Source organism: Diabrotica virgifera, chromosome 4 (genome assembly GCF_917563875.1).
Source record: "Diabrotica virgifera virgifera chromosome 4, PGI_DIABVI_V3a".
Taxonomy (NCBI): domain Eukaryota; kingdom Metazoa; phylum Arthropoda; class Insecta; order Coleoptera; family Chrysomelidae; genus Diabrotica; species Diabrotica virgifera.
The window spans coordinates 117,823,478-117,848,585 of record NC_065446.1 but is presented as its reverse complement, the minus strand read 5'-3'; the positions used below and the strand labels follow the sequence as shown (position 1 = coordinate 117,848,585).

The following is a 25,108-nucleotide window of genomic DNA, read 5'->3' as shown; positions in this document are numbered from 1 at the left end:
TTTTGTATATATTTTTAATGAAGTGGATAGATAAATCATTTATAAGTATTAAATAAAATAAATAAGTTTTTCTATGGACGCTATACAATGTGCAACTTCTCTCACTACGTACATACATTCAAAACGAAAAATTTATCACGCAGTGAGAAAAGTCGGCCATTGCAGTAATAGTCCTGTCGCCAGGGGGGGTACAACGGCCTTCTGTATTCAGATGGACTTACCCAAGTTTTTTTTATGTATTTTGACCCGTAGAACACGAATTTTTTGGGTAACAGTTGATCCGGATGTCGATAAGATTGTTATCAACAAAGAAGTTGAGGAATTACATAACAGCGATTTCTCGCAAAACAAGACATGTTTTTGTATTTTTTGGGCCATTCTAACCAAGAAGTGTTCCTACAAATTTTTTCGTAGGATGCATAGTTTTCGAGATAAACGCGGTGGAACTTTCAAAAAATCGAAAAATTGCAATTTTTGTACCCGAATAACTTTTGATTAAAAAATAAAATAGCAATTCTGCTTACCGCATTTGAAAGTTCAAGTCAAAGTATATCGGTTTTAGTTATTTGCATTGCTAAAAACTTATTATTTTATTGTTAAACAAAAGTATAAACACCTAGTGCTGGAGTGATGTTTTCAATGACTTCTCATTTAAAATCGAACGAGTAGGTAGAGTAGGTACAAGTGCAAGCGAGGCTATTTCTACGTAGCATGCATGTAAACGCATGTATTAGGCACGGGAAACACTATGTATTTATAGCTTTTTTTAGCAATAAACGCATACATTTTTAGCAATGTATATATTCGAAACCGATAGAATTTGACTTGAACTTCAAATGCGGTAAGCAGAATTGCTATTTTATTTTTTAATCAAAAGTTATTCGGGTTCAAAAATTACAATTTTTCGATTTTTTGAAAGTTCAACCGCGTTTATCTCGAAAACTATGCATCCTACGAAAAAACTTGTAGGAACATTTTTTGGTTAGAATGGCCCAAAAAATACAAAAACATGTTTTGTTTTGCGAGAAATCGCTGTTATGTAATTCCTCAACTTCTTTGTTTATAACAATCTTGTCGACATCCGGATCAACTGTTACCCAAAAATTTCGTGTTCTACGGGCCAAAATACATAATAAAAACTTGGATAAGTTCATCTGAATATAGGAGGCCGTTGTACCCCCCCTGGCGACAGGACTATAAGAAATAATTTCTCACTGGTTCTCCGCCGGTTTTCCATGTGTTTACATCGTGACGGAATACATATGATGGCCGTTTCCATGGTAACATGCACAATACAAACACAATTATTGTTGTCAACTTTCCAAGCTTGAATATAAACCCTGAAGAGGCCCAGTCCTAAACGGGGAATTTCGTCAGTAGAAAATGTGTTGAAGCAAAACTTACCAGAAATTACCTTTCAAAACTGTTCAAATGTAACTTCTTCTTTTGGTGCCTATTCGTTTCGAATATTAGCGATCATTCTGGCTATAATTATTTTATTAACTCATGCTTTAAATAGATTAGTTGTTGTTTTGGAGAACTATTTACTCAGGTTCTTTAACCATGATATTCTACTTCTCTCAATTACTCGCTTTCCGAATACTTTGCCTTGAAGGATTATTTTCAATAATCTGTATTTAGTGCCGTATATCATTATATGTCCCAGATATTCTAACTTTCTCCTTTTAATCGTAATTCAAATATAACTGTTAATTATAATTTTAAATGTATATGAATATTAAGAATATTAAATACCTACATATATACTGCGGTGCAAAAAAATCGATCCATTAAAAATTTGGTCATTTTTAAAGTTTCGAATTTACTAAACCTGTTGTTGGATTTAAGTGACTTTTTTACCACGTTATAGCCTTATTCATTGACAATATCGCTGTAATAATATTGTTGCTAGACAGTCAAACTGTCATTGTATACCGGGTGTACGAATCAAACTGTGCCTTTTTCTCAAAGTTCGCATCACCCTGTAGACTATTCTAGCATTTATAAAATACTGAAATTAAAACCTAACTATAGCCCCAGGTTTTCTTAACATTTTGTCTTTCGATTCATTCGCTTATATTGGATAATGAAAAAGTTAGGTACTTTAACAACTGGCCATGTTCGTCATCAGTACAGGGTGTTTCTAAATAAGTGTGACAAACTTTAGGGGGTAATTTTACATGAGAAAATAATCACAATTTGCTTTATAATCATAATGTCCGCAAATGCTTCGATTCCGAGATACGGGATGTTCAATATTTTTTTACAAACTGACGATTCATTTATTGCTTTAAAACCAGTTGGGACATGCAAATCAAATTTGGTGGGTTTTAAGAAGTAGTTATTGCACATTTTTTGACATACAATTAAGAATTTTATATTCACCATTGGCGCGCAAACGGGTATTATGACCCATAATATTACCCGTACACACGCCAATGGTGAATATAAAATTCTTAATTGTATGTCAAACAATGTGCAATAACTACGTCTTAAAACCCACCAAATTTGTTTTGCATATCTCAACTGATTTTAAAGCAATAAATAAATTGTTAGTTTGTAAAAAAATATTGAACATCCCGTATCTCGGAATCGAAGCATTTGCGGACATATGATTATTAAGCAAACTGTCATTATTTTCATGTGTAAAATTACCCCTTAAAGTTTGCCGCACTTATTTCAAAAAAACCCTGTACTGATGACGAACATGGCCAGTTGTTAAAATACCTAACTTCTTTATTATCCAACATAAGCGAATGAATCGAAAGACAAAATGTTAAGAAAACCTGAGGCTATAGTTAGGTTTTAATTTGAGTATTTTATAAGTGCTAGAATAGTCCACAAGGTGTAGCGAACTTTGAGAAAAAACACAGTTGGATTCGTACACTCAGTATACAATGACAGTTTGAGTGTCTAGCAACAATATTATTACAGCGATATTGTCAATGAATAAGGCTATAACGTGGTAAAAAAAATCACTTAAATCGAACAACGGGTTTAGGAATTTCGAAACTTCAAAAATGACCAAATTTTTAGTGGATCGATTTTTTTTTCATCGCAGTGTATGTATATGTATTTTATTTTAATTTAGGCATGTAATATACCTAAAAGCACCTACATTATTTAATTTTGAAGTTTGAACTCTTGACAACAACGCGTTCATAGAAAAAGTACAGTGTACAATAAGTGAGAAAATGACATATTTCTCCCTCGCTTGATTTGTGGCTAACTTCTGCGCTCGTGAAAAATATGTCTTTTTTGTCACTTGTACAATATACTATTTCATAATAAACAAAATAAAGTAAGTCTTTTTATTTAAATATAAGTGTATATATATTATTATGTTACCGTTAAAACCCGATTTCAGTTAAAACCCGAATTTACTAGGAACAACTAGTTTTAACTATGCGCTTTAGACAATTCTAGTTTTAACTAGTCAAAACTAGATTTGACTGCTACATTCAGTTAAAACTATACTAAATTTACAATTAAGATGCAGTAGAAGAAATAAACGAACCAAGACACGTTAATTGCTACTATTATCACTGCCAAATCATAATTTACAATTTATATATATTGTAAATCCCAAATCATGATTTCCAAAGTTTATATATTGTAAATTATGATTTGAGACTGCTCCTAGTAGCATTTAACGTGTCTTGGTTTGTCTATTTCTACTGCATCTTGATTGTAAATTTAGTATAGGAACGGATTTCATTTAGGTAGTTTATACTAGTTCCAAATAGTTTTTTCTAGAATTACTAGTGAATACCAGTTAAAATTGTGGCGAGAAGAGATAAGTCTACGGCTTATTCGGGGTAGTGTTAATGACGAAGGCGGCCGATTGGTAGCAAACTACTGTGTGGCAACTGTTGATTGTTTTGCATCGTTTTTATTGGTTATATTACACCACTGTGTATCATTCACCATGAGTGTTTTGGAAATGATTTTACAAATGGAAGAGACAGAGAAGAAAGAAAGTCACTGCAATATTGTGACCAAAAGCATATACAATAAATTAATAGTCGAAGTACAAGATGCGGAACTGTCTGCCAAGAAAACACCATTACAAAATCGAAGACTAAAACGATGTATTGTTGAAGTAGGCGAAATAAAAAATCTAGCTTCTAAAATTGATAAAAAAAATTTGTCAAATATAACAATTGATATGATCAGTACTTTTATACCAATGTGTGAAACCTGCCAACAGAAGAAGAGTAAAAATATAAAAGCGAAGAGGAGTCTTGTGTTGAAACCTATATTGCATTCGGAAATGAATAGTCGCTGTCAGGTAGATTTGATCGATATGCAATCACAAGAGGTTCTACTCTAGATCGATAGAGAACTACTCTAAATTAAATCCGTTCGGGATTTCTAGTTTTAACTGAATTTAGCAGTCAAATCTAGTTTTGACTAGTTAAAACTAGAATTATCTAAAGCGCATAGTTAAAACTAGTTTTTCCTAGTAAATTCGGGTTTTAACTGCAATCGGGTTTTAACGGTAACATATACACCGTTTTTAGGCGTCAACGCCATTCGGTAGGGATCTATCGAGGAGTATCACCAAGCCGCAAGCCCTTATCCCTTGCCGTACCGCTCCTCCATAGGTCGATCAGACACCAGTTTATTCCAGACCAAGTCGTAGAAGTCTATAGAATTTTATACTACGAGTTGGCAATCACCAACGGGCTGTAAAATCAGTAAAAATAAATCAGTAAAGTCAATTCGCGTAACAATCTATATTTAAACCGACCACTCACGGTACTGCGGTGTCGTTCGACAAAATCGTCGACTACCAATTATCAATTCTGCAGTACTGCAACATAGAAACCAATTTCTTTGTGTTGTATTGTAACGATTTTATTGGATGCACGGTCACACATGATCAAAATTTTTGTCAATTAGTCGAATTCGACAAAATTGAACGACGTCGCAATATCATGAGTGGCCAGCTTTATATATACAGTAACATTTGTTCTGTAGCATTCTTATATTTTATACTAATCAAGAATTTGATAAGCTCTGTCATCAACATTCTTTTATCATAAAAGGCAGTTTGCAATTTTCTTTTTTAAAAATATTGTTATCTAAAAACTTAAAACATTTAGGTTAAAGGCTAATAGAAAAGCACTGATTAATAATTATATAAGAGAACTTCCAAATTGTTCTACATAGTTTTATGTAGTTCCAGTTAAAGAAAATGATTAATAAAATTTCAGTAATCTTATTTTTGTGCATACTAATAGGGAAGGAAAATACCGTTGAAGGAAATGTCATGAATTTACCAAGTAACAAATATTTATTTATTTATTAAGCGCAACAGGCCTTGTACGCCTAGGGCTAAAATGTTTACATTTCTGATTACATAAATAATCAATAACTTAATATAACTTATAAATTTTATTTAATTACACTTCAGTCTTTTTATACACTCCTTCACCACATCCCTCCATCTCCTTCCATCTCCTCCTGTCCTTCCATCTTTTCCTTGGCCTGTCTTTCCTTTTCTTTTGTATTGGTCTTCGTGAGAGTACCATTTTTGGCATTCTTTTACTTCCCATTCTCTAGATATGCCCCAAATATCGTATTAGCTGTGCTTTGATCGTCGTCTTGATCGTTGGCTCTTTATATAGTTCTTCCAATTCTTTATTGGTTCTTCTTCTCTACTCACCTTCTATTTTCACACCTCCATATATTGCTCTTTGCATTTTTCTCTTCCATCTTTCTAAAAGGTCTGTTTCTGACTTTTTGAACACCCATGTTTCGCATGCGTATGGTACTGTAGGTCTGATAACAGTCTTATAAATTCTTATTTTTGTAAGTAAGAAATATACAAGTTGTATATATAGTTGAATATACTCCTTCTCAGAGGCATCTTTCAGTGCGTCACAGTTTTTCGATTTCTTTCTAACGCATTATGTTGGAAGTGACAGAAAAAAAGGCACGTCCGTGATTAAGGTCATTTATAACATTTATTCTAGTTATTGGTAGATGGCGCTATAATCGAACAAAAAATGATTTAAAAGACTAAGTTTTTGAACCTAATAAAAATATTTGTAAATTAAATATTTTTAAAAGATTTTTAATTGAAAAACTTATTGGCCCATTTTCCTGGTGACACCTCCAAGGCTTCTACAATATGCAAGCCAAATGGATGCTTGTCGAAAATTTTTACCTGGACCAGAGAAAGCAGCCTATGCAGTCTCTGATGAACCTCTAACAAGAGGTGAAATCGTCGATAAGAGTGCTGGTTGCACTCTCTGATCTAAGTAAAAGTTAAGACAGTTTGGGCTTCGCATTGCAACTGAATAAAAATGGTATACATTTTTATTTTTAAAAAATGATTTATGTATTATTATCTATACGACTATAATCTGTACAATTTATAAGACTATACAAATCAAAGAACATACCTTTTTATAAATCAAATAAACATAATTGATCTGTTTTTATACCAAATTACGATTACGATTCTGACAACTGTCAGATTTAACTAAAATGGCATGCTACGATTCTCTACATTCTTAAAATCATGTAGTGCGTCATTAATGAAACAACTGAAATAAATGTTATAAATGTGTATGTATTACGGACGTACCTTTTTTTATCTCACTTGTGTCGCACTGATAAAAACCTCTGCGAAGCACCATAATGGATAATTGTGCATGGATAGTCGTGGATTTTTACTTTGCGTATTGTTTCAGTGACTTTTGTTTGTGAACTAACAAAATCGAAGATCTAGACTAGGTACATTCTCTTTGTCTGTACAACCCGTGGTCGGTTATTATTATTATCCAGATTTAGCCATACGGCCACACTCCCTCTAAGGGGAAAATTCACTCATCCCAGATACCTACGGTATCAAAAGCATCTGGTGGGACTCTTTCCGTGTTATCGAGCCCTAGTGACTTGGTATGCGGGTGTATCTCCCAAAAATTTTCGTACACATTTGGCCGTTGCGAGTAGTACAGCTTTCTGCATGCTCTTATACAGATGTTCATGTAGACCCAGCTTTTTTATGCTTTCGAGGAGGTTCTTCGGAATGACCCCAGTAGTAGATATAATAATCGGTATTGTCTGAGTACTTTGCATTCTCCATTGTCTTCGTATTTGAATTTCCAGATCTCTGTACTTGGCGATCTTTTTAGTAAATTTAGTATGTAGATTATTGTTGTTAGGCATCGTCACATCAATAAGTGTTGTTTGTCTTGTTAATTTATTAACTAGTACGAGATCTGGTCTATTATGTGCCACTGTTTGATCTGTGAGTACAGTGCGGTCCCAGTATAGCTTATAGTTGTCATTCTCAAGCATACTCTCAGGTTGGTATTGATAATATGGGAGATGGTCTGTTTGCAGAAGTCACAGCTTGATAGTTTTCTCTTGATGAAGGATCTTTCCTACTGAGTCATGCCGTTCCTTATATTCAGTTGCAGCAAATGCCTGGCAGCCCCCTGTAACATGTTGGATGGTTTCTTGGGCTTGACATCCATATCGGTATTTGTCGGTTTGGACCTGAGTGTCTTTGACGATATATTTCAGGCAATTTCTGGTTGGTATAACCTATCCTGAATGGTCAGTAATGAACCTTCTGTTTCGGGGATCATCTTTCCTGATGTCAACCAATAGTTCGACGCTATATTGTCGACATAGTCTTGGCGCATCTTTTCGTCCTTAGTAAGGTGGTTTATGCGCATTTCTGGTTTTCTCAGATTGATCGTTGTTGTGTCTTCTACTGCGCACGTAGCGCGATGTAGAGTAGATGTCTCAGCCTGTATCAGAAAATACATTCATAAATTAGCAATCTGTTTATCTAATTGCTCACCTATATCCATAAGTCCTCGTCCTCCTAAATACTGCGGTAATGTCGTTCTATCTACTGCACTTCGAGGATGGTGTTTTTGTGCCTTTGTGAGGTGTGTTCTTACTTTTCGCTGAAGATTTTTTATATCCCTTTTAGTCCGTTTAACAATGCTAAATGAATAGCATGAAAATTGGAAATAAAAGTTCGTTTACTAAAATGCTACGTATTCTCCGTTCTTTTATATGGCGTGGAGTCATGGACCTTAACTGAAGCATCACGGAAGAGACTCGAAGCATTTGAGATGTGGTGCTATAGACGCATGTTGAGGATTTCCTGGATAGACAGAGTTACCAACGAAGAAGTTCTACATATAATGGGTAAAGAGCGCGAACTAGTCGTAACCATAAAACGTCGCAAACTGGAATACCTGGGCCATATAATGCGCAATGAACAACGATATGACCTACTTCGGACCATACTTCAAGGTAAAGTGCATGGGAAAAGAGGTCCAGGACGAAGAAGAATATCCTGGCTGCATAACCTGCGAAAATGGTTGAACAACGATATGACCTACTTCGGACCATACTTCAAGGTAAAGTGCATGGGAAAAGAGGTCCAGGACGAAGAAGAATATCCTGGCTGCATAACCTGCGAAAATGGTTTAACTTAACCACTACCGGACTTTTCAGGGCAGCAGTCAACAAAGTCAGAATAGCCATGTTAGTGTCCAACATCCGTAACGGATAGGCACCATAAGAAGAAGAAATGAATAGCTAAGTGCGGAACACGCGTAGGTGTTTAGTACCTTAGAGACAAATTTCTACTACTGTTAAGGTGTGAACGAAGCAGTTATTTTACCCTTCTTATAAACTCTGTAGTTATCTCAGTTTTCATTTGTTTATGGTCAATTTTCCGCGCTTGATTTACTCCGAGATATTTATACATATCGTTTTCACCCATGGCCTCGATGTTATGGCCATTTTCCATATCGAATCCTCCAGGCTGTACTTTTCCTCTGACTATATTTAAAACACGACATTTGTCTAGTCGGAAGTGCATACTAATATTATTAGAAAAAGATTCTACAGTTTTTAGCATCTGATCTAGTTGGTTTCGAGTGTAAGCCATTAATTTTAAATCATCTATATACAACAGATGATTAAGCTTCGCCACCACAATGTTTGTTATTTTTGTTACTAAAACCTGCGTCAGTGGAATTTAAGCCCCGGCGCATATTGAACCTAAGCGAGTCACAACCTGCGCCGGTGGGACGGGTGACCTGTGCAGTTATTTTTCTAGCATGCCGCATATTGAACACAAGCTAACCCGACCGTCGGCTGTCGCCGTAACGAATAGAGACGGGCAAAATAAGTGCAAACGTGTAAAGGTTACTACTGATACCGGTTCTCAGTGGTACTGAGTACAAATACTGATTACAAAATACAGATGTATCTGATCCTTGTACTGAATTGAGTAGGCAATTAAAAACAGTAGTTCCGTACATGTAACTAGTAACGTTTTAAAAATATCTTACACGTCCCTAGTAGTCGTAGCGGTATGACTTTCGAAAACATCGAATTTGATCATAAGCGGGTGCATAAAAAGATATCTTACACTGAGTATTCTATTTCTACATACCTTTATAATAACAAGCATAAGTTAAACACTGCATTGATTGTGATTGCAAAAACGGTTCGCATGTTTTAAATAAGATTTTTGCTGATTATGTTTTTGTTAAAATATTAAATAACACAAAAAATACAATTCACAACCATCATTTAATTTTTAACGATAAACAAAAGTCTAATAAATATATGATGACAAGTTTAAAATTGATCGAGTTTGTCGATAACAGTGTCATTAATAGATATTTTTTACCATGAATCATTTTCCAATGATTGTGTGGATTTAGAAATACATACTAAACAATTTTTTGATCTGTATAAAGGAGATTATAATTATGACACATTATGGTACTCCTTATTTTTCAAATAATATGCTCTTGTAAACGCATAACTTTGATTTATTGGCTAAAGCCACACTAACTAGATACTTCACAAGAAATTAAAAATAATTAACATGTAAAAAATTCACTGTTTTAATCAGATATATTATATTCCCTACTATTGCAATAAAATATTACAACGAATAAACGAAAACTTGTAGAGTAGTGCTGATTGATACAACAGAGTAATAAAATGTTATTCATTCAAGATAGTGTAAAATATATTGCCGCTTATTCATTTCAGATATTTCCATCTCGCAAACAAAAACGCGTAAAAATATACATCTGGCGGTGAGTCACCCGTCCCAAGGCCCAGAAAACTGTACGTTGACGACAGAGCTTGGGAACGCATGAACTGATAGTAGGATGCGCAGAACGGTCTACGCAGTCCGCCGACGCAGGTTGTGTCTGGCTTAGGATCAATTTGCGCCGGGGCTAATAGCTGAGATAATGGGTTCATAGCTAGACAGAACCACAATGGACTAAACGAATCTCCTTGGAACAGGCCCCGTCTGATTAGGATATTTTTAGTTTCGATGTTATTTTCACCAGGTGTTTGAAGGTGAATTTTAATCTTCCACTCCGCGATAATTTATTATTATTATTATTATTTCGTTGATAAAAAGGAAATATCGATCTGGGTTATATTCTTATTTCCAAACAACATAGAACAAGCGGAATTATTTACAGGAAGGGAAAAAAGAAGAGTTGATCTTAATAAACTCTTCTTTATTCATTTTTTATCTAGAGAATGGTTACATCAGCTATATACACTGATACTCACATTTAAGACCATTCTGAAGAGATAATACAATATTTTAACTGTGGACAAAAAATATATAATTATCTAAAATAGTAGGATGAGTAATGACATAATGTCTACTATTATGAGTTTCAGGTATTCATCTGGTACAGAACATAAATCTCTCAACTCCAAATGTGATAACTTTTGGTAACAGTGTGTACTTACTATATTGCACATACTTTTCTGGTAAGTTACATATTATAACAAAAACTAAAAAAAAATGGAATCGTTTATTTCTGAACAAATAGAGTATTATTTTTCTTACTTTTTAGGGTAGTTGGTTAGAGGCAATGATATATTGTCAATCTCTTAACATGGACCTAGTGAGTATTGAAACACAGGAAGAAAATAAGTTCCTTTACCAAAAGATGAACGAATACTGTAAGTATCATGAATTTGACTCACAATACAATTATTTTAAATTAAAAAAATAATTCGTACCTGCGGTTTTATTACTAAAAAACATACGACTAGGATAGTAATGCGAAAAGGGGATATTTTTTGTGGGCATCATTATTTTTAGTAGTGAGGGGGGAGGGGGAGTCTAGCCAAACATTATATCATTTATCTTGAAAACTAGATTTTGTCTTTAAAACATAAAATAAAAAATTAGAGCGTGGCACTGGCAGAGTGCCGACAGAATTTAATTTTATTTAATATATATTATGCCTTTAATTTAATATTATAATTCCCAATTTAATATATAATATAGGGTGAGGCAGATAACTGGCCTATTAGAAATTTCTCGAGAACTAAAGGCAACAGAATCATGAAAATTGCAATAAAGGGGTTTTGAGGGATGATCTATTAAATGAAAATATTTTCATCTCTTTGCAACTTCCGGTTATACCGGAAGTTGCTTATAACTTGGTTTTTTTAAATGGGACACCCTGTATATTTTTACATTTTTTGATTCTCCTCAATATCTTCTTTCTTAAAATATGAGATTTTGTAATATTATACAGGGTATTTTAAAAGATATTTACATTTTTTTATTAATTTCGTAGCAACATTCACACCCTGTAGAATTGTAATAGTTTGACATTAAAAACTCTGCTTACGTTCAAGTGATTTTTAATATAGTCTATTATTGTTAAGAATCATTAGTATAGCTAATTATGAAATATTAGTATACAGGGTTGGTCGAAACTCGGAATGAATATTTTCTGAGTTTTCTTAAATAGAACACCCTGTATTTTAGTATTGTAATGAAATGATATTTCATAGTACTTTTTTATTTTATAAGTATTCCCTCTACCTAACTGCTTTAATTTGTGAGTTATTGGTGATTCAAGCTAAACATTAATTGCAACAAAAATACGTAAAATTTTATTAGGTTGGCCATGAAAATATTCAATCACAAACAATTTTTCAGAAATAAATACATATTAATCCAGACCGATCCTTAAAATTACCAATAATGGTTTAGCTATCAAAATACATAGCTACGTAGTTAAGATTGTTGGTTCAATTAACAATTAAGCACAAATTAAAGGAGTTAGGTATAGGGAATGCTTAAGAAATAAAAAAGTACCATAAAATATAATTTCATTACAATACTAAAATACAGGGTGTTCCATTTAAGAAAACTCAGAAAATACTCATTCCGAGTTTCGACCAACCCTGTATACTAAAATTAAAAATTTAGCTATACTAATGATTCTTGACAATAGTAGACTATATTAAAAATCATTTGAACGTAAGTAGAGTTTTAGTTGTCAAACTACTACAATTCTACAGGGTGTGAATATTGCTACGAAATTAATAAACAAACGTAATTATCTTTTAAAATACCCTGTATAACATTACAAATCCTCATATTTTAAGAAAGAAGACATCGAAGAGGATCCAAAAATGAAAAAATATACCCATTTAAAAAAACGAAGTTATAAGCAACTTCCGGTATAACCGGAAGTTGCAAAGAGATGAAAATATTTTCATTTAATAGATCATCCTTCAAAACCCCTGTATTCCAATTTTCATGATTCTGTTGCTTTTAGTTCTCGAGATATTTCTAATAGGCCAGTTATCTGCCTCACCCTGTATACAATGATTTTACCCGTTAATGTTAGAATTAACAAACTTTCAAAACAATTTTTATTTCAAATTTTTAAAATAATAAACGTTTTACATAGGTCTAAACCAAGTAAATAAGTATAAATAAAGTTACGTAAAGCTTTTAATTATTTTCTTAATAAAGTAACCATTATTTTTTTTTTCAATTTGGAGAAAAATTTAATTACTGATGAAGTATACGCTGTGAGCTCGTACGTAGAGGGGATATTTACAAATTCGCGAGCGCCAGTAGTGACAAGTCTGTAAAAGTTTACCGGAAATTTGACATAAATGTCAAAGTGATTAATTTAAAATTAAAATTAAAAACATTAATTATAAAAAATATTAGTTGGTTAAAGCAGTGGTATATATTTTTACCTTAAATATAATTACGTTTTAAATACTGCATTTAAGTTTTTTTAATGTTCCGTAATATGTAATTATAAATTAATCTATTAATCTTAGCGCCATCTACACGATAATTGTGAAAGTATCCGAAGTAAGAAATTCATATTTTATCAATAGAACGTCAAAATGATTAGCAAAATCTTAAAAAAATCGATTACAATTTAATTACTTTTTTGCGTTGTAAATATTAAGCGATAACAATTAAATAATAAATTTAAAAATTACCAGTGAAAGTTGAATTAGTAAACCGCTAGGAGCGACACCAGCGAAGCTCAGAGCGTATAGCAAATATTTCGTGTTTTGAATCGTCAACAATAGATGGAAGAGTCCATTTATTATTAGGTATTCCCGTATATATAAGTGGAGACCGTTATGCAGAAGTGTACAAACCTTTTTAAAGCTGTTAATAAATTATTCCTTTCAAAATATAATCAAATTGTATTTTTAAACATCTTATTTATTTTATATAATAATTAAATTCCCTATCAAATGACATTTCAAAATTTAGTTTGACATGACGGATGTGTCAAACTCAAACGTAGAGTAAGAAGAACGTAAATAACGTATGCATTGCTGATATAAATAAAAACATATTAATTATTATTTCAATTAATCTGTTTAAAAACAATATAATTCCTTTATTCAATTTTAAACATATTAATTTAATATTCATTCGTTTTCCAGCAGTGGAATCGTACGGATGTATGTTTTGATGTGTTCCTTGTGTTTATATGTTTTGTTATTTGTTTTGATTAAGTGTTGTGAATACTAGCTGTAAGTGTTTCTATATTTATTATTTTCATCATATCGACCTAGTTAATTTTTACACAACTAACCTTGAAAATGACGTATACTTGTGAACATTGTCTGACACAATATTCTGACTCGGATAAATACAACAGCTTAAGATGTAATGGAGATTGCCGAATAAATTTCTGTATGAAATGTACTTGCTTTAATAAGACCACCACTAAAGCCCTATTGGACCAAAAATTTTCCCATCTTAGATTCTTTCGTACAATATGTGACTCTCCAAGCTTAAGATATTTAAACGACAAAATTACAAATTTATCAAAAAATCAAATACCTTTAGAGAGCTTTGAGGCCTTAATTCAAGTTACTAAAAAACTAAGTGACAATTTGCCTGTTTTCATCGAGACTTATGATCTATTAACTAAAAATGACGGCAAACTATATTACTAAAAAAATTGACGAGATCCACAAACTAAACAACCTGCTGAATCCTGGAAAGGTTTTAAAATCTGTAAGGCAGATGGAACACGACATTTTCAATTTATCGTCAGTTTTTTTCGGTTCTTCAGGTGAGACTATCAAGCTTGAAATCCAAGACACAAATTCAACTGAGATTAAGTTGGGATTAGAAAGGCTCTCTTCAAATATCGGTGAAATTTCAAATCAAATGAGCAGTCTTACTAAAAATCTATCTACTTTACCAACTAAAAAAGAGATATTGAAGAAAAATACATCTTATGCCACCGCAAGTACCCAAACTGAAGAGCCCCGACATTTCGAACCAAGTCGAGAGCAAAAGCCAAAAATTACAGACGACAAATGTCACTTTGTAGTTATTAGTAACTTGAACCCAACGTACACCCCTATACAAGTCGTTCACTATATTAAAGAGAAGCTAGGCATTAAGGAATATATTAGATGTTACGCACTCCTTAAAGATGCCGACACAACAAAATAGGTATAAAATCTAAAACATCGATTAACTTATTAATTAATAAGGAAGTTTGGCCTCCTGGTGTTAACATTAAATGGTCTATAGAATCTTCCTATTCTGAACCAAAGCTTTCATCTGAGTCACATAAGAATCCGAAGAATCTCAGAAGCCCTGTCACCTTGGAAAATCCAATTACCAATTTACGAAAGGACAAAGATGAAGTAGAAAACACAAAAATACGTACAGACAAGCAGGCCATCGAAGTTTGTAAATCTAAGAATCAGTTCCATTCGCCTATAAATTTCATTAAGAAGGATACTTTAGAACCATCGATAAATCTGGATCCTTTGACCCCACCAAGAGTTAGATTAACCAATAACTCGAATAGTTGATATCTTCTAGCCAGATTAGGGGAACCGGATATCTTAAAAGCCATTAAACTTCATCTTGCTTATCTACATGACCAACCTGCCTCAGTGTTTTATGATGGATTTACCAACACAAGCGTTAAACTTTTTTTGGCTTCCGAGGGACTTCCTACTAAAACTGAAGATCTACGACAAATTCTGCTAGAATTTAACAATGCCTATGGAATTGGTCCAGATGAGGTGGAAGCTGATCTTGCTGCTTTTATGTCCTTTCTCACTTCTGAAAGGATTATACACCTGCAAAAACCAAGGGAATGTCACCGAAATTACTATTCTGCTGTCTCTCCAAAACGAAATTTTTAAACATCACGACGTGTTCTGAGGGACTAGAATCCTTAAATTGTTTTAGTGATAACAGCTTTAGCATGGTTCTGATTAATATTCGTTCTATAAGATACAAAACTGATCAATTGTTTTTGTTCCTAGAGGAATTAGGATTTTCCCGGTAGTTGCGGTTACAGAGCACTGACTTGAAGTCAACGAGCCTTTTTTTGTAGAAAAATACACCACAATTGCTAGGTATGCTCGTCCAAGCTCAGCTCATGGAGGCACCCTGATTCTTTCTGCGAGCAATGATTTTTCTTTGGTAACAAAATATGACTTTCTGTTAAGTGAAGCCTTCTTCGAGTTTTTCTTAGTTTACAATAAGAATCTCAATATTTATATTATTTGCATTTATAGATCACCTGACTCTTCCGTGGAACTATTTTTTCAGAACCTGCTAAATTTGTTAGATGACCTACCCCATAAAAGTAAAAAAAATTATGCGGGGACTTTAACATTGATTATGCTGCTGCTTGTGCTACACAAATATCCTTGATCAACATATTTGAATCGTATGGTCTAACAATGCACGTTGATTCTCCTACAAACATTACAAAAACTTCATCTACTATAATTGATTATACTGTCTCAGATTTCTCACCTCCTGATGTCCACTCTACAATTATTAATGCTGGACTATCTGATCATGAAGCAGTTTATACGAAGTTTAATATTTTGAGCAAACCCTCCTCGAAAGCCCGACGCGACGTTCAGGCAGGATTTTTTCTACCCGGAACTTTCGTAATTTCCAAAATGTATGCTTAACCTCTGAGTGGCGCTTTCCTGCTATGGACGTGGATAATAATTTCAGTGATTTTTTAGATAAGCTTGTCTGTATCTTCAATAAAGCATTTCCTTTAATTCCAATTAAGCCAAAACATCGCAAACCCTGGACTACTAAAGGTATCCGAATATCTTCCAAGAATATGCGTTCTCTACTCTACATCAAGAAATTTACTACCAACGTCTCCATCACACAGGACAACCTATCTTAAACTTATAAAATCAGCTAAAAAAGTCTACTACCAAAACCGTCTGGGAAGCTCTAAAAGTGTTGCAAAAGAAACTTGGTCCATAATAAACGATCTTCGAAATAAATCCCACTGCTCAAACATTTTCCCTTCCAGACCCTGAAAATCTAAATGAATACTTTGTTAATGTGAGTAAAAATATTACATCAACTATTTTGCCACAAAAAGATCCCATTTCCTATCTCCCTAGTTCAAGAAAGGTCTCGAATTCATTCTTTATAAAAAAAGTCGATAAATCTGAACTGGTCCAAACAATCAATAGCATCAAAAGCAAATCTTCCTGTAGTACTAATGGTCTATCGATAAAAATTTTTTCTCCCAGAAAATGTGTTGGAAGTCCTCATCTCACTGATTAATGATTCTTTTGAGAAAGGCAAATTTCCAGAGTGCCTAAAGACTGCCATCATTATTCCTCTACATAAGGATGGTGAAATATCTAATACCTGCAATTATAGACCTATTGCACTACTACCGGTACTCTCCAAAATTATTGAGAGACTCATAAAAGCCCGACTTATGTCCTTTCTCGTTGAAAACAACATTTTATCACAAAATCAATTCGGCTTTTTAAATAATAAATGCACCACTGATGCCATGTTTTCTGTACTACATGATGTTTATCAAGCACTGAACAATAATCTTCACACTGCCACCGTTTTTTGTGACTACGCCAAAGCTTTTGATTGTGTAAATCACAACATTTTGATAAAAAAAACTAAATTTCTACGGAATTCGAGGTATTTCTTTGAATTGGTTCCGATCTTACTTGGATGATAGGAAACAACTGGTTAGAGCAAATGATACAGACTCTAGTCTCAAAAACATTGTATGTGGAGTACCTCAAGGATCAGTATTGGGTCCTCTACTTTTCCTTATCTTTATTAATGACATCGCTAGTTTAAAAATCGATGGAAAAATCTTTCTTTTTGCTGATGATACCAGTATCACTTGGAGCAACTCAAATATTGCAACTCTTCATGCTAGTATAACTTCTGATCTATTTACAATAAAATGACTCTAAAATGGTCTGACTCTAATTTGCTCTCGTTTAACGTAGATAAAACAGTAGCATTATCTTATAAAGGAGCTGTTCAACCCTTACCTCTTAGTAACAGCCAGATCAGTACCGTTGATTCTGTAAAATTTCTTGGTATTTTTTTAGACAGCAACACCTTAAACGGTCCCTCCATATTAATTTGTTAAGGAAGAAACTATCTTCAGCTTGCTATGCTATAAGATCTGTTTCGAATGAACTCAATTTATCATCTTCCAAAATAACATATTTTTCTTTGTTCGAGTCACATCTTCGTTATGGTCTTCCTTTTTGGGGTTCTTTTACAGCTACCCAATTCGATGTTATTTTTAAATTACAAAAAAGAGCAATAATATATCTGTTTGGCCTCAGAAGAACAACACATTGTAGAAGTTACTTCAAAGATCACAGAATTTTAACCCTTCCATCTTTATATATTTTAGAAACTGTTTGCTTAATTCGTAAACATCTACATGTCTTTCCACCAAGACCTAACCATGACTACTTCACGAGAAATTCTACCTTTGACGTCTATTTACCGACCCCGTCATCTGAGTTAGTAAAGAAATCTATATTATATTCCGCAAAAAAACTTTACAACCATCTCCCTCTACAACTTAAATCTGCAGCATCTTTCCCCAAATTCCGTAAACTGACAAAAGCCTACCTATCCGAAAGACCATATTATGCAGAAGATTTTCCTAATCAATAACTAAGAAATTACAGTACCTTTTGCACAAGTAGTATTTTTATTATGTATTATTTTTCATTTATATTTGGGTGTCATATGCAGCAGCTTAACTTTTAAACTTAATTACTAGGTAGACTATGCAATTTGCAATTTATTTAAATTTTGCAATTGATTAACTGTTTAACTTCATTATTATTATTTTTTTTAATTTCTACTGACGATTTATGTAATTTTAGTAAATTGAATTGTTATTGTTTTGTTTTCTTGACTTTTTGTAAGCTTTGTCGATAAAATTATACAATTTTTCATGACCATAAAGCATATTTCTATTTCATGGGTAGATAGAGTCACGAATACAAAAGTGTTAATAAGAATAGCCAGAGAGAGGGAAATTGAAAACACAATAAAATAAAGGAAATAAATTCCGGTCAACTTTGACCGGTTATATCTCAGGAACTACTCATCATAATTAAACGTTTTTTCTTTTAGAAGAAGCGTCCTGCCGCTGTTGTTCGAATACCGTTTTTACAATTTAATTTAGTTTAACATTTCCCGAGATATTATATTTGTTTATAAGCCAAAAAATTATTTATAATTTTAAAATATTCCTGAGGCCGCTTAAATAGCCCAATTTCAATTCTGTAAAGTACATTAGATAGGTATAGTATCTTTTTATGAAAAAATCATAGTTATTCTTATGCATCATAATTATTGTCGTTATTATAGTGACCGTAAATGTTTAATTACCAATTCAATCGTTGCTAAACTGTTAATTCAATTTCCACCGGCTTCTGGAATTATAATCTATGCGAAAAGGGCTTTTACATTACCAAGTTATTTAATTATTGATTAACAATTACTTATCTAAAAGTTTAGTTGAAAATTAAAGATTTTGTTGGAAAAACCCGCTTTTTCCGGGGAAAGTTTTCGTCGAAGTAAATCGGAAAAAACACGTCTCTATGTAGAATTTAAATGCGGTGAATTTTTATTTGAGTGTTTTTGGTGTAAAGTTAAAATATTTGGAGTTATAGAGCAAAAATTGAAAAAACACGATTTTCGGGCGCCATTTTGTTTATAAAAAAAAGTAGCACACTATCTGCGGACTTTGCATACCTATATTATTAATATATAAAATCATAAGATTCGATTCCAGCAATAAAATTGCTGGTAAATAACTTTTCCCAAAAATGGCCTATTCTCCGATAATCAACCCAGACTAATATAGAAGATTTTACTGTATCTCTCTCTCCCTCGATCCTTCAAGTTTGCTCATTACTTAGACCAGTTCTTCTGAGCAGGCTAATATTAAGGTACCGCCGGCAGACCTAAAGTTTGTGATTCTTCCTTGTTCTTCTACTTTTCATAAATCCGGTTTGCTCTCCTAGTATTTATTTTTATAGGAAAACTTTTAGTCTCTCATTGATGATGTGTAGTAGTATCTTACTAGCATCTGTGCAAGAAGAATCGTTCTGTAGTTGCCTTATTAATGAGAACGACTTTTTAAATCAGTTTCTTCTATAGCCTTGAACATTTCTGGTGATATAATATCTGGACCTGGTGCCTTGTCGTTGTTGAAGTTGTTGATCACTATGGTTTGTTTTTAAACCAAGAGGAGTGATTCAAATTTACCGCGTTGTAATGCTTGTTTAAACAGATTTACATCAAGGCTATGCTATGCAAGTCCGTCTTGCATGGCATATCTCTTGGCTAGCCTGGCCTTTTTACATCAGACACGTTTTAATAACATCAACATGTTTTAATTTTTCGTCTAGCACAGGAATTGAATAGAAATAGCGCGTGGGCATGCGAAGTAGCGTAATCTGTCTTGCATGGCTCTTGCCTAGCATGAAAATAGCATAATGTAAAACTCCCTTTTGTCATTGGTCCAACCGCAGGCAAGTTTACTCCACTTTTATAAAATTTTGTCACTAATGACATTTATCAAATTTTGACAGTTTTGGCATTTCATAGGTTACTTAAGTTATATCGACGATTTTTGTGTTTTCTGTATTATTCCTTTAACTTCTAGATTTTTAGTCTGCTTTTATACAAAAAGCAGTTGTTTTTAGAATTCTTTAGCGACGTATTAATATTATAATATTTATGGATTATAGTTGAGGACCGACATGATTAACCAAAAAAGAAGATGTACTTGGTTATTTTTCTAATGACTTTCTTGGGTGTGAATCTGTCTTTTTAGTTTACTCCTCTTGGTTAAAAATAAACTATAGTTGATCACCAAACTTCGCTTTCAAGTATATCAGGTTCTTCTATTTCATCATAATTTTGGTTGATCTGTTCCAGGTGTTGATCGTTTTTACATAGATTCTATAAGTTTGCTATTTCGAAATCTTGGTGAGACAAAAAAGATGACACCCTGGCCCTAAAGCATTTACCTTAGAGCCCTAAATTATTAGAGCTAGTATTAGAGCTCTAAAGTATTAAACTGTAAAATAGCGGCATTCGCTACCCGAACTGCGTATATCATATATTTCTATTTATTTTCAGTTGGTAATGGAAATGAATATTGGTTTTGGACTTCAGGAGTTAAAGTGCAGAACAGATGGGTATGGATGGCTAAAGGGCGTCCAATCAACTACTACAACTGGTATGCCAAACAACCTGACAACTGGGGAAACAAGGAAAATCGTATACAAGTGATTTATCACGGGGGCATTGGTTTTGTCTGGAACGATAGGAATGAAGATCATGGCAGGTTACATGCACTTTGTGAAGCAGAAATTGTTAAAGCGGTTGCTGAAATCGTTGGTGCAGCTTGCAATGTTACTGATTCATTCCCTAGATTGTAATATCTAATCTTATAAAATCCTAATACGTAAAGTCACGCAGTCTGTCCGGTACGGTTTCGATATGTAAACTTTGAATGACGTTTAATAAACGTCATTTTATTTTGTTATCTTTTTTATAACATCTCCAGAATGACTGAATCGAATTAGCTAATTTAGATTTTAAAACATTTGTAGAAGTCCGAGGAACATTTAAAAGGTGAGAAAATGTGATGAAATTGTAGAGAAAATACTAAACAACAACAATGGTATTGTCATACATAGTGTGACCAACTAGTCCGAAAAATCCTAGACATGGCCCGAAATACAAAGTCGTGTCCCGGCGACCAGGACAAGTCTTCGGGGTCATCCGAATTTTCAACGTTTTGGTAAAATTCTATTTTGAAATTTTGAACATCTGAGAATTCACATCAAATTGAATTGGTCGGACGAAAAAAAGTCGACAATTTCTAGAGTGTAATACTAATACCATATCCAAAACGCATGTATTTTGTGTTGGGGTATTATAGTTCTACGAAAACTAAAACGGTGGACTTTTTTCGTTTCTGTATTTTAATTTAATTTTAATTATTATCGAACGACGGAAAGCTAGATGAAATTCCAAATAGGACAAAGAAAGATACGAGAATATATTATGCGATTAATAATACGATACAGGGAAAACGAGAATTCAGCCAGGAAACAAAATTACATGTCATATATAATACCATCAGCATCACAGTGCCAACTCTTCTATATGCAAGCGAAAAATGGGTTACAAATAAAAGACATGAAAGTGCCATAAATGCAGCAGAAATGAAGCAGCTGAGAAAAATAGCTGGAAAGACGAAGCTGGACAGGGAAAGGAACGAAAACATCAGAAACGTGCTAAGACAGGAACCAATAGAGAGAAAAATTGAAGAAAAAACTGAATTGATTTGGATATATAACTAGAATAAACGAGAACAGACTAGTAAAGAGGTGACAGATGCGAAAAGACAGGGGGAAAGAAGAAGAGGTAGTAGTAGTAGTGTTAAATATTAAATATTCATAATTCATATCCGATATTGAACAGTATAAATTTATCACCCCGTATATCACATCAGCCAATTTGTTATTATATTTAAACATGTGCAGGTTATTTCATTTGTTTAACTGTTGCAATTCATAAACTATATTTTGGAAATTACCATTAATTTAGCTGACTAAGTAAAAACCTTTGTTCTTTTGTCATGTGGGCTTTGACCCAATTCATGTTGCCAACAAGAGAGAACATACTTTTAGAATCATTCATTAGAATCGACTCAACCAGACCAGATGTACCTTTAACTTCATTCCTTCGAGTAACTTCAACGAGTCAATATGTAGCATTATAACGCTAAGTTCTCCCGGGGTTGGTTCGACTACCCTGGTGTCAGTCGCTATCAATAAATTATCTAAGTGCTATTGGTGTTTCAATAACTGACGATCATCCTCCACTGAGCCCGAAGATTAGACACTTAAAAAGGGGTGGATGGAACAAATTCAGGAAATCGGGACCAAGAGAGTGAAAACAGTGCAGCATAGAATGAAATGGCAGGAGACCGGAAGGTGTGGAAGAAATGGGTAAACGATAGATAGGCCATAGCCAAGTCCGACGCTCTTATTGGGCATAAGGACAACTAGAAGAAGAAGTATTTTAATTACCGTCTTCTGAAATAAACAATGGCCCGATTTTCATTAAAAAGGCCCGGATTTCAGGGTATTTCTTTTCCGCCTTGTCCCGGATTCAAATGAATTGGAGTTGGTCACACTAGTCATACACACAGTTATATAAAGTGCTTTCGCGGGTACAGTTGACAAATTGTGGCCGATAATTTCTAACCTCACTTAATATAAATAATACCGTTAATAGACAAATATACAAGGTATATTTACTTTTAATTAATATTAATAACTGATTATTAAATTATACTAGGTAAATATACCTTACAAATTTATCTATTAACGATATTATTTATATTATTTTAAAGTGCGCATGCGATTTTTGACAATTTATCCAATTTTCTGACAATTTCAGGTACCCGCGAACGCAACTATATTATAATCCTTTAGATTTACATCACTAAAACTGTGGCTAACTTCGGGTCTATTTACGTTTCCAGCGAAATCCATGATTTTGGCACTTTGATTGATCTAAACATGGTATTTAGAATTGTTTCATCAAATTTATACTTTTTCTTTCTTTACACGGCAAATTACGTGTAGTAAAATTCTCACTGGTATGGATATTAGTTGACAATGACGTTGTTATCATTAACTTAAAGATGGCTTTTGAATGTTCTTGGATAACCGTTACTTGTTAAATCGCTTAAATTGTTAATTCAGTGGATTAATATGATTATTTTTTCACTAACTATGCATTCAGTGATTACAATAAATTACAGTCGGAAAAATGAAAGAATACCCATGAACGAACATATAAAACACGCTGTATTTTCCTGTCACCGTGTCACAAAGAAAATTGTCCAACGCAAGTACATGTAATAATAATTCTTACATGTACTTGCGCTGGACAATTTTTTGTGTGACACGGCGACAGGAAAATACAGCGTGTTTTATATGTTCGTTCATGGGTATTCTTTCATTTTTCCTACTGTATATACCATACAATATATTGTTACTATGGAAAGCTTAGATAAATTTTGAGAACATATTTAACAACAAAATACTTGGGTTGCCGGTCCCAAGCCAGGATGAAGGAGGAGGGTTTGAGGGTGAGGCTAGCGACCTACCACGGTAAAAACGAAAATTCTCATAGAACCGATCACCAAGCCTCGGATACTGGACAGAAACATTTTTTCAAGACGACTCTAGCAAAGAATAGGGCTACGAAAAAGGATAAAGAATTAAGAATAGCATGCTGGAACATTAAGTCATAGACAAAGAGAGACCAAGAGATACTAATAGAAATGAATACCCACAAAATAGATTTATGCGCGCTCTCCGAAACCAGAAGGAAAGGAAAGGGAACTTCAAAATACCAAGATTTCCTACTCATATACAGCGGAAAAGACAAGGGGGACTATGCTAGCTCAGGAGTGGGCCTTATAATCCACACAAATTTTGAAAAGAGCATAGAGAACATCGAATATATCAACCATAGAATCCTGATGACGAGTTTGAATATGGAAAACACTAAACTCCACATCATATCAGTCTACGCACCAGATATAAGTAAACCCGAGGGGGAGACCGAAGACTTCTATAATAAACTACAGGATGTAATCGACAAGATACAGAAGAATGAAAAAATAATTATTCTTGGAGATCTCAATGCAAGAATAAGAAACGACAGCATAGATAATATCAAACAACGCTTTAACGAAGATACATTGAACCGAAATGGAGAATACCTTGTTGAATTATGTACCCAAAATTTGTTGAGAATAAACAACACGTTTTTTCCACACAAACCCCAACACAAATACACGTGGCAAAACACGCAAGGCCAACAATCAACAATAGACTATATAATTACAAATAGAGAAATCATACCTAAACAAATACTAGACGTAAGAGCATTAACATCGCCCAATATCGGATCAGACCATAAAATGGTGCTTGGAAAAGTTTTGCTCAAAATACCACAAAACAAGAAAAAACCACCCAAGTACTTCGAAAAACTAAACATTGAGTCTCTAGAGAACCAAAACACAAAATGGCTGTATAAAAGACGTTTAGAACAAAGATTTGAAATAAACCCAGTAACAACAGGTGAAGGAGTAAATGAGACATGGGCAAAAATAGAATATAATATATTACAAGCCGCAAAGGAAAGCATTGGGGTCAGAAAAATTAACCTGTAATTAACAAAAATATCAAAGCCCTGGTTCAATACTGAAATAAGACATCTAGCGTATGAGAAGAGGAAAGCATACCTACAATACTGCACTAACAAAACACCAAACAATTACCAACAATACAGAGACACAAGAAATTACATCAATTCTAAGATAAGAAATATAAAAAGGGAATATTGGACACGCTTTACCAAAGAAATGGAACACGA

The 25,108-nt window shown here is 33.5% G+C and overlaps 2 protein-coding genes across 2 annotated transcripts in view; one reads left to right on the top strand and one right to left on the bottom strand.

Annotated features, from left to right (window-relative positions):
• Positions 1–25,108, bottom strand: part of LOC114337499 (zinc finger CCHC domain-containing protein 8 homolog) — an 83,502-nt gene that overhangs the window by 36,586 nt on the left and 21,808 nt on the right. The window lies entirely within an intron of this gene.
• Positions 10,897–21,155, top strand: LOC114337501 (perlucin-like). Its single transcript, XM_028287957.2, has 2 exons — positions 10,897–10,995; positions 20,780–21,155. Exons 1-2 carry the CDS (start codon positions 10,905–10,907, stop codon positions 21,079–21,081), a joined length of 393 nt encoding a protein of 130 aa, XP_028143758.1. The 5' UTR covers positions 10,897–10,904; the 3' UTR covers positions 21,082–21,155.

Excerpts from the sequence above, each read along its gene's own strand:
- LOC114337501 (XM_028287957.2), top strand. The coding sequence starts at position 10,905 with ATGATATATTGTCAATCTCTTAACATGGACCTAGTGAGTATTGAAACA. Across the intron at positions 10,996-20,779 it reads CCAAAAGATGAACGAATACT|TTGGTAATGGAAATGAATAT; the intron begins GTAAGTATCATG and ends ATTTATTTTCAG.